The following is a 10673-nucleotide window of genomic DNA, read 5'->3' as shown; positions in this document are numbered from 1 at the left end:
TTTATTACTCAGACTTACTGCCATTTCGCACAAAACCGAACGTATTCTTTCATGCATCAGCTTCTTCCAGGCCATAGCAAAAACACCGAATTCGGGGTCCGCTTAAGTATTTCAACCAATCCCAAATACTTCCCCACTGTATACAAATCGTCAGTGCGTTTATCACGAATTTTTGACTTCAACTTTAACTTCTTTTTCAAAAAATTTACTCTTTTTCGATTGATTCAAAAGTTTTAATTCCCTCTGTCTTTCTATTAAAGGTTTGCAATAGTACTTTATGTGTGCGCTCGCGCAGGAAATAAACTGTTCCAACTGTAGTAGTTCCGTACATTAAACTGAAAAATTGATGCCTGTGAAAGGCGTGGGAAAAGAACAACGTTCAAATGGACTGTGGAGGGAATGAGAGCAACAACGAATAGAACTGAATGAAATTGACAAATCATTTTACGAAGCCGAACTTTATCGCGCAGTCTAACTAAGGCGTAAGTCTCTTGGGGTCGCGTGGGAACATTGACGTTTTTCGAATATTGTCAAGTCCCAGGTACAGCATAACAACACGTTCCATCCCTATTCCACCACCGGCATGGGGAGGGCACCCGAAGCGGAACGCTTCGATGTAGGCAGCAATCTTGGATATATCTAAAATGAAGGAATTTTAAAATTAGAGCTTATCCGTATCCAACCAACTTATTCGTAGTTTTACCAATTGCGTGGAGCTTCGCTCTTTCCACTAGGTAGTCCGGGTCGTGGATACGTTGCGCACCGGACAGAATTTCCTCTCCTCGCATAAACATATCGTACGAGTTCGAGTACTTGGAATTGTTTGGATCTGGCATAGTGTAGAATGGTCTCACCGCTAGCGGGAATTTGTCCAGAATGTAGAAGTCAGTGTCGTACTTTGCTTTCACCAATCGACCCAGTAGCTTCTCGCTTGGTGTCGAAAGATCTTCTTCGTCGTCCATCTCTACACCGGCTTCACGCAGCATTTGGACAGCTTGAGCGAATTCCAACCTCAGTGGAGGTTCCAGGAACTTAAACGGTTCCACATTAAACTGCTGTCCGACTGCAGTGATTTCACGAGCGTAGCTAACGGAGGAAACAACAAATTTTTAAATCGTGAAAATAAATTTCAATAGTTAACAAAAACTTACTTGTCGCGAAGACCTCGGAACATCGCGGTGAAGGTATTGCCAATCGTATCCAACACCTCATGGTAATGATACTTAAACGCCATTTCCAAATCGAGTCCCACAAATTCGGTCAAATGTCTATGCGTGTTGGAGTCCTCCGCACGAAACACGGCACCGACAGTGAAAACTTTATCGAAATCAGCCGCAATTGCCATTTGCTTGTACAGCTGAGGGGATTGAGCCAAATATGCAGAATCTAACCGCGAAATAATAACAATTTAATACAAACTGTCTATCACATGATTTCACATTAAGCCAAAGAAGCACCTTTAAAGTAGCTGACCGTGAACACGTTCGCTCCACCTTCGCTGGCCGCCGAGATAATTTTGGGCGTGTGAATTTCCGTGAAACCCTGCTGCGCTAGAATGTCACGAAACAGTTTACACACTCCCGCCTCCAGGCGGAAAATAGCCTGATTGGCTGGTGTCCTTAGATCCAACACGCGGTTGTCCAACCTGGTATCCTGATTGACGCGAATTTTCAACGCTTCTGGATCGTCTGATTTCTCCGGACGCGCAGCGTCCTCGATTTGCAACGGCAGCTGAGCCTTTGCCGACGAAACCAGATATATCTCCGCCACATGCAGTTCCAGATTTTGTTCGGTGCAGGATTCGATCTTGCTTGCAACGGGAACTACCTTCGCTTTAATATCGACTATACTTTCACGCGGAACGCTGCCGGAGAATTTCACCATCTGCTTCGATACGCTGTCGTCGTTCACAGCAACCACACACTGCACGGTGCTGCTTTGCTGTCGAAGCACCAGGAAACATTGTTTGCCTTTGCTACGTGATGTATGCACTCGACCACGCACCCACACCTGGGAATCTTTTGCGCTGTTGGACAACTCATGCACCGCAGTGAAGATACGTTCGGAATGTTTGGCCGTACTTTGAATCATTTTGGTGATCCCGTACAGCCCTTCGGAGTAATCCTTTGCCTCAGCACCGCTAGTCTCCTGCTGGCCCTTCTCGGCGGCTGAAGCCGCTTTGTGCTCAGCTTTCTGTGGAGGATTAAAATTTGCAGGTAAGTTCAGATTTAGAGGAAAAAGAAATGTCTGCTTGTAGCTTACCTTGGCAGCCTTGGCCGCATCTTTCGCAGCCTTCTTGGCAGCTTTCTTAGATTGCTCTTGCTCTTCTACAACTACTTCTGCTACCATGGTTTCTCGGGTTATTTTCAACTATTAGGATGTGAACTTAGACAGATGTCCTTTGCCTGTAATTAAAGAAAGGAGAATTTACTTTAGTAAAGAACTATGAGATAATCGGCCGTCACTGTAGGTGTTATTGTGTACATCTCTTGTATACTACTAAAAACCGTACAATTTATTTCCATATTCTATTGACAAAGAGCAGATTTGTTACCAATTTTGGAACAAAAATTACATCAAATTATAGTGTTTGAGTGTCTATTTTTCGTTGGAATATCGATTTTTTTAAGTTCTCAAAGGAATTATACAAGTATTCAACCTTCGACATGACATGTATTTTATACTTCCTGTCTGTATGACATAATATTCAAGACCAGGCAAGTACGATAACTCCTTGAGCCGATTTCCGATGATGCAGCCTCCGTTTCCAGCTCAGCGTCTGATTCGCAGTTGAACGTTTCCAATTCGTTGCTGATTTACTACCAGAACGTGCGTGGACTTCAAACGGAAATAGGCCAAAATTATTGCTATGACGTCAGACTCCGATCTGATCGCTTTTTGCTAGCTGATACTCTCAACATTCTCAACATTCGCAAGCCTGCCACAAAAGACAATCATTAAGACGGTCGCAGTGTCCTTTTAACCCAATGCCCTTCTGACATACAAAAAAAACATTCGCATGTTGGCTTCAACCTGGTTGTAAGTTGTAAGTGCAACCAACCAATGTCAGCTCACTTTTAGAGATATTTCCTGCACGATAGTTAAATAAAGAAAAAAGCGCAACAAAGTCGCGATGCTGTTATTATATAACCGATTTCATCACTTCGAACAAACACCACAAACACCAATTGCACGTAACGCGTTGATTTAAACACAGCTTACATATTCCTCCCACTTCCAAAAATAGCAGATAGAATTTTCCAGTTGATCGTTTGATTTCGACGTTAGAAGTCAATAGAGTAGTCACACGTGCATTCCCATCAGAACCCGAGTAAGTTTAGTCTTCATCACGCGACCACATATCCAAAAAATGGCAGTAGGTTCTCATTCTTCACTAAACAGAGCTGTCCTATTTCCTGGTTGGGTTGTTTAACTGAAAGTTTCTTTACTTGTTGTTCAAGGTTGTTCGATTATTCCATTTTCTATCTATTCTAAAATAATTGCATATTCTTCTAAGCTTCGATTTCTCGCTATTCGAGTTACATTTTCGTCCAGAAGAGCCAGTCCTCCAATCAAAAAATATTCGGGAGTTTCAAATATCCAGAATCATCTGCAAAGCAAAATCATGGGTATAAACGTTCTGTTGACAACTTGACCCTTTTTTATCGACAGACTTCGCACCCAATTATTAGAGTACAGGACAATTACGTGGCTAGTGCAACGATCCTACTGACTCTATAGCAGCATCTCCCAGCCAAGATTCGAACATACGACGACTTGCTCGTTAGGCCAGCATTGTACCCCGAAGCTAACGGTATTCATCTGACATCCTTCAATTTGCTTCAGAAGAGTAAGCGTCGCTTCATAAGTGGTCTCCGTTGATCTAGTAACTCTTTTTTTGTCATGTCCTTTTTATATTCACTTCCCATATCCCACCAAAGTTGAGTGAATGGGAAGAAATCAATTCCTTCAGTAATGCAAAATTTTTCGACGAGCTGATTTGTTAATTCATTCCAGTTACTTGGAAGCTTGTCCAATAATGAATTGCGGTCACACCGGGTGGTGCGCAAAGAGCGCTCTTTGGTGTGAACTGGAACTGCGCAAATACTGCGGAAACACTAGAGATGGGAGGCACTAAGTGCAGGACAACCCTGCTGAAGCGAATTGCACGAACCACAACAGTTCATTGGCATCGTCTCGTCCACGATGACGATGTCTTCTTCAGAAATCGATTTGGCTCGGCACGGCTCGGCAGAACCATTTAGTCCTACATGTGTGGCAGGAACTCAACTATTCAACGACGCCAAACAAACCGGTTAGCAGAAACCTGGAACATCTGCCAGGTGTGCTCGGGGGGTCCTGACGACCCGATCACGAAGTGATTCGGGATGAATGACAATTTCGTATCAGCGGTGACGAAATGCTCCATCAGGTTGTCCTAAGTTCACTTGCTGCAAGGCAGCCTCCAGCTCGCGACTAGCTCCGATACTGACTATCTGCACCGGATTACCACTCACTCCTGGCGATGAACTTTCGGATGGCGAAGATGCATGAGTTGGTGGAGAGACTGTGTGAGACAGTGAGATGTACCGCTCGTTCGCCCTCGTTTTTCGGTCTATCAACAGCTACCTGCATTGGTTAGAAGTAGTCGGTGCCGACGTAGGAAAATGGACGGCAGAATGCTCCAACCCCTGGACGGTAGATCACATATCCGCGGAGCTTCCGGCGTCGCCTGTCAAATCTTGAGGAGTTAGCATCGTTCTTGAACGTGCTTGTAGGTTGGTTTCAGTCCCGAAACGTAAAATCCCCATCAGACCTCGTTAACCCTCTAACGGGTAAGACCGTTTGTAGACGGCCTTCGCTTTTGGAGCTCCAGAGCCACATACGAAACTTGTCTTGAATTGACAATATGAGAAATATGTTCAGAACAGATTTCCTGACACGTTGATACCAATATCGCAAAATTCTGACTATGCGTTCAAAAGTTATCATCTTTCAAAAACAAGAATTCCGAAAAATTCGAAAAAAAATTATGGTTGCGAATATTCCTTTTTTTACGTTTGAAGAAAAAGTCTAGAACAGAATGTTCGATCTCGAATTTTTCTTGTGAGTAATTTACATGCTTTTCTTCCATTTTGTGATATATTTGAACTGAAAAAATATTTGGAAATAGCGTTAGGCATGAAAAACTAAAAAGAGAAATTGGACTATTTCATATTTAGCGATCCTCCAGATAAATATTTTCCCATGAAAATCAACACTCGAGCTTCTTTTGAGTGTACTTCCATGATAAAGTAATCATTTGCTTGATCGCATCGTTTTTACGATGCTGCCCGTTAGAGGGTTAACCGTTGTCTGGTGATTCACGGTGCAGAACTTCTGATGTGGCTAGAGTAAGGTATGTGGCCGGATGCTGCTTGGGCAATAGCATTGGGTGTTTGCTGCACTGGGCGCATTCGTCTATGCGAACTTCCAATTGCAACAGCCCATTTCCACCGACGAATAAACTATGTTTGTATAGTGAACTACTCTTCAGCAAAACGCTCTTCGCCGGCAACGGCTTTGGCTTCTGCAACAGGGTTTTCCCTTTGCGTTAGAGGTTCAGTCGGATCCTTCGACAGGATAGATTTGACGGAAATCGCTGAACGAAGGCTACATATCGCATCAATCGCTTCCACTTATGCCGTTTTCGTTTTTTGGTGTAGCTACACTACACCGGTGTAGCCTCGGTGTAGCTACACCGCAAAAACGAAAACGACATTAAAGAAATCTTCCCACCGAAAAAAGTCGTGTTCAACGGAATGATGCAGTTTCTGCTCTGCGGTGTGTTCGATTCGTGAATCGATCGTACCATAGGGCAGCAACCTAGGACCACTACTTATCGTACTGTTTATAAATGGTATTTTAGTTTTCAGACATTGTATGCCGATATTCTTCGTACGTCTACTGCTAGTCTAATTGGCATCGGACGGTAATGTATGCTTCTTGATGAAAAGATTCTACGGAAAATAAAGACCCGTCTACCAGTTTGAATGCGTCAATCTTTTTACTTGTAGAGTGTTGTTTTCAGCGGTGAGCAGTAAATATATTTATTTATTATAACTTTACCAACAGGCAATAATGCCCCAATGGCTCTTAATACCTAATACAGCAAACATCGAAACATTGAGACAAATTTAGAACGTAACACTTAGACTTAGAGAGCTTAGACAGATGAAAGTCAAACACTGTTGAAATTCGATTGAATGCACGTTGCAGACCAGTGATGGCGCCATTAGCACTGTAGTTGGTGCGACGAAAAGGCAGGTTAAGCAGAGGAATCCTTCGCAACACTCTTATTGGTGCATTCAGATTGATCTGGCGAAGAACGTCGGGGCAATCGATGTTGGAAGTCAGGATATCGGAAACTACCATGGCGCGCGCTGTTTCTCGGCGTAATTCGAGGGTGTCTAATCGGAGGAGCTGGCAGCGATCCTCGTATCGTGTATTCCTCGTGGGCTGCCTCCAAGGCAGCATTCGAAGCCCGTAGCGTACGAATCGGCGCTGGATGCTTTCGATGCGTTGAATGGCATTGTTGTAGTGAGGAATCCATACAGCAGAGCAATATTCTAATGAAGACCGAAAAAGCGACTCGTAAAGCGTTACTAAGCACTCGATACTGCGGAAGTCACGAGTCATTCGCATAATTAAGCCTCACTGCCCAGAGGCTTTGGCAACAATGAGCGATATATGCTGTTTGAAGGTTAATTTAACATCCAATAACACACCGAGATCTTTTACATGGTCGACTCGTTGAACTGGAATTCCGTTGAGATTATAGTCGAAACGTAACGGCTGACGGCCTCGTCGTAATAATAGAGCACTTAATTGGGTTGAGCAGCATACGATTCACTTCGCACCAGTTAGCAAACATATCAAGTTGTTTTTGAAGAAATAGCGCGTCAGTAGTGCTATGGATCCTATTGAATAGCTTCAAATCATCCGCAAAAGCGAGCCTTGGACATTTTAGTGAGCGGATTATGTCGTTGAAATACAGAACGAACACTAGTGGACCCAGATGATCACCTTGCGCAATCCCAGAAGTAGCGAGGAACGAATCAGAGATCTCGTCACCAATTTTTACGCTCAGGGTTCGTATAGTTACGTAAGATTCTAGTTCCAGCTTAACAGGGACCGTTTAGGGACCGTGTTGTTCGTCTGCAATGGTTTGATTTAATAACGGCTCGAATAGTTTTGACGCAGCACACAGTGCAGAAATTCCGCGGTAGTTGATGACATTCGCTCGATCGCCCTTTTTGTGAACAGGGAACATAAATGCCTGTTTCCAAGCAACTGAAAATCTTCCGGTGGAAAGAGATAGGCGAAATAAATGAGTGAGAGGAGCAAGCCAGGGATGCACTTTTTAATCAGCGTTGCCGGAATCCCATCCGGACCGGGAGAACACGAATGCAACACGAATTACGTAAAGCGAAGCGGATGAATTTTCGCTGAATACCCAGGTAACCAATAAGTATTTCCAATGAAATTTAAATACAAGCCAATAATTTTGGCAAAATATGCGGCTAATTTACTGCTAGCCCTCTTATAGTGCTGACAATGCTTATTTGCAGTTAGTTCCCGGCAAGAAGAATTTAAATAGAATTGTGGATGCCAATTTACAACAGTTATGCAGTCAAAAGACTGATAAACAGCAAACTGCAGTATAAAACGCCAGAGATCCTAATAAACGATTGATTTACTGCTTATACTAATGCTTATTGGTTACCTGGGTAGCTTCGATACGTTGAATTTCGTTCTGGTAATAAGGAGACCAGACGGCAGACGCGTATTATAGTACAGGTCGCACAATTGAACAATAGATAGTTTTCAAACAGTAGATATCCTGAACTTTTTTGCGAAACGAAATGAAAAGCCCAGCTGTGAAGAAGCTTTTGCCACCACGTATGAAATGTGATCCTTGAATGTTAATTTTGCATCGATCAGACCCCCAAATCATTAAGGGAACATAAACGACTAAAATTTTTGAAAAATCATAATTTTTTTATTTAAGATTTTAATTCTACAGTCTTTTCCGCTTATATTGATACTGATTTTGTAATGATCCGACCACGGGAAGTGGTCGAAAAACGATCATATACATAAGCGTTCCAGTGCGGCGGGGAAACAAGCTCTTCGAAAAAAAACGCCGCTACTGAAAAACCACGATTTTTAAACTTTATGTATCTTTTTCTCAGAAACTTTGGAAACGAAATACAGCTTGAGAAAAACGAAAAAGAAGAAAAGATGGCCAAATTTCGTGTCTTCTTTTTCTTTGGCTGTTTTGTTTACAAAGCTTAAAATGATGTTTTTCGGCCAATTCCTGTGGTCGGATCATTACAAAATTAGTATTAAAATAAGCGGAAGACAAAATCTGAAAAAAATATAATGAAATTTTCAAAAGTTTTAGTCGTTTATGTCCGCTTAACTGTGACTTCACTCAATAAACGTACCGTGCAAGCACCATATTCAAAACAGTGCCTAATTCTGAACAGTTTTTCTTAAATATTGACAGAACTTTAGCTATTCAAACCATTTTAATAATATGAAATCATCAGATGTAGTCATTAAATTGTTCAAATAGTTAGAATTTTGTCAATATTTATGAAAAATTTGCAACTGTTCGGAATTAGGCCCTGTTTTGAATATGGTGCTTGCACGGTACGCTTGCCAAAGTGAATGTTTTCGTCCAAATAAGATTACCGAGCACTTGGACACATTCAGCGATAATCGGTTAATTTGACACCATTTAGCGAAGACTTCCAGCTGTTCCTGCAGAAAAGTTGTATGTTGCGGTTGCTTTATCGTATGGTATAGTTTTAAACCATCAGCGTATGAGAGTTTCGGGTATTTCAAAATGGAACGTTAACATACAGTAGGAATAAAAACGGTCCTACGTGGCTTCCTTGTGGAACTCCCGAACAAACTGGAAATGGTGAAGTAGTGTGAGCACCAAATTTCACAGACATACCGACTACATAGGTAAGATTGAAACCAGAGTAGCAAATGTTCGTTCATGCCAAATCGATCAAATTTGGCAAATGCAATTTTATCATTCATTTTATCAATTTGGCGTATTACATATGAAGTGAAGTACACTCAAGTCTTTTTTTTTACACGGTTTGTTTTTTTCGATTACTCGAAAACGGTGCAGCTAAGGAACTATTTCTACGTGAGGACTGTCGAGCTACTCCCAAATGTATTGAGAAATAAATGAATGGTCTCTAAGTTACCCCGTTCTTAATACTCAAAAAACTAAACCGTGTAAAAAAAGTACTTGAGTGTAAATCACTCTTCGACCCTACACATGTCAAGTTTCGGTGTAAAGCCCCTAGGAGCTTGAGCCTCATAGAACTTGCGCGTGTTACTGGCTAGATGTTCATAATTTAGGATGTCCGTCGCCCTTCTTCCACCGTTTCGTAGTCTCGATTTTTTTGTTGGAACTCCCTTCTTCGAAGAGATCTAAATTGGCCTATTTTGCTTCTATCGCCCCTCGTCCTATATGTACTCAAACCAAATCTACGAATTGTTTTTGCGTTGCTACGATACTCGATACGGGTAAGAAGATTGCTACAAAGATAATTGATTAGGCAACTGCGTTTAAAATTACCTTATCTTTATACCTACATAATATAAAAAAAAAACCTTATTCGATTGTTGAATTTCACACCAATCGAGCCGAAAGAAAAAAGAAATTCACTGCCACGGTCACGAAATAATCACTACCTATCCTCGCAACTAGTGATGTTCACCAATGCGAACGATGCTCGTGATGGGTATAGGCGTTAACGTCATCATGTTCTGCGTTTGCTTATTCATCCATTTCTAGCAGCAGGCAGACACGTCGACGGTCGACGAGATGTGATAGGCACGGAACGGAGACGGTACGAAAGAACAAGCATCTTTTCTGACCGGCTGCTGCATACGTCATGCACGAACGATGTGACTGTGGTCTCAATTTTCTGGCTAAATTTACGGGGCAGAGCGCATTAGATGTTTAATACCCACAAAAAATTGGGCTGCTAAACCAGAAATAGATTTCTACTAAATATTTGTACCGGAAGTTAATATTTGTAATTCTAAAATAAGCTGCCGGTTTCATTACAGCTACCTACTTACGGCATGCCGTAAACACAATTACCTTACATAATACTACACTGGTGTTAGTTTACATCAAAGTCCTAGCATCGAACTAACGGTGAATTCTGCTGCCAGACGGCGGAGGTAGCCAAGAAAAAAAAATGCAGCATTTCCGACACAAATTTGATTGTTGCATCATGCTATTTCTTATCAGAAATTGTACTGAAAAGTAGCTCTTATCAAAAATTGTTTCATTGAAAGTGCACTGAATTTTTCATTCCCACGTCTAGTAGGCACCTTACTTTTCCGGTTTCCTGTTTTAAACTAATTTCCTTAAGAAATTTTTATCGATTAATTTAACGTTAATATTATGGTTATTAATCGGTTTTATCGAACACTAATTACTTACTTGAGTTATTTTTCACTAAATATGCCCCTAATCACTGTTTTCGGCACGTTTTCAGCGATATATTTAGCATAATATTCACTTTTTGCGTTACTCAAATGCACGAGACAAAATCGCCTTATTGCGAAGCACAACCTACACGTCGCGAGTT

General features: G+C 41.8%; 1 protein-coding gene across 1 annotated transcript; it reads right to left on the bottom strand.

Moving 5' to 3' along the window:
* Positions 1-10670, bottom strand: LOC128734364 (aspartate--tRNA ligase, cytoplasmic). The gene is made up of 6 exons (XM_053828535.1): positions 10526-10670; positions 2263-2405; positions 1458-2193; positions 1152-1386; positions 704-1086; positions 1-639 (listed from the first exon to the last, which is right to left on the bottom strand). Exons 2-6 carry the CDS (start codon positions 2347-2349, stop codon positions 476-478), a joined length of 1605 nt encoding a protein of 534 aa, XP_053684510.1. The 5' UTR covers positions 2350-2405; positions 10526-10670; the 3' UTR covers positions 1-475.
* Between the last annotated feature and the right edge of the window lie 3 nt (positions 10671-10673).

Source organism: Sabethes cyaneus, chromosome 2, assembly GCF_943734655.1.
Source record: "Sabethes cyaneus chromosome 2, idSabCyanKW18_F2, whole genome shotgun sequence".
NCBI classification, from domain to species: domain Eukaryota; kingdom Metazoa; phylum Arthropoda; class Insecta; order Diptera; family Culicidae; genus Sabethes; species Sabethes cyaneus.
Note: the sequence above shows the minus strand (reverse complement) of the source record. Positions and strands in the feature narration are given on the sequence as shown.

Excerpts from the sequence above, each read along its gene's own strand:
- LOC128734364 (XM_053828535.1), bottom strand. The coding sequence starts at position 2,349 with ATGGTAGCAGAAGTAGTTGTAGAAGAGCAAGAGCAATCTAAGAAAGCT. Across the intron at positions 2,194-2,262 it reads ATGCGGCCAAGGCTGCCAAG|AAAGCTGAGCACAAAGCGGC; the intron begins GTAAGCTACAAG and ends AATCCTCCACAG. Across the intron at positions 640-703 it reads AGCGAAGCTCCACGCAATTG|ATATATCCAAGATTGCTGCC; the intron begins GTAAAACTACGA and ends CCTTCATTTTAG.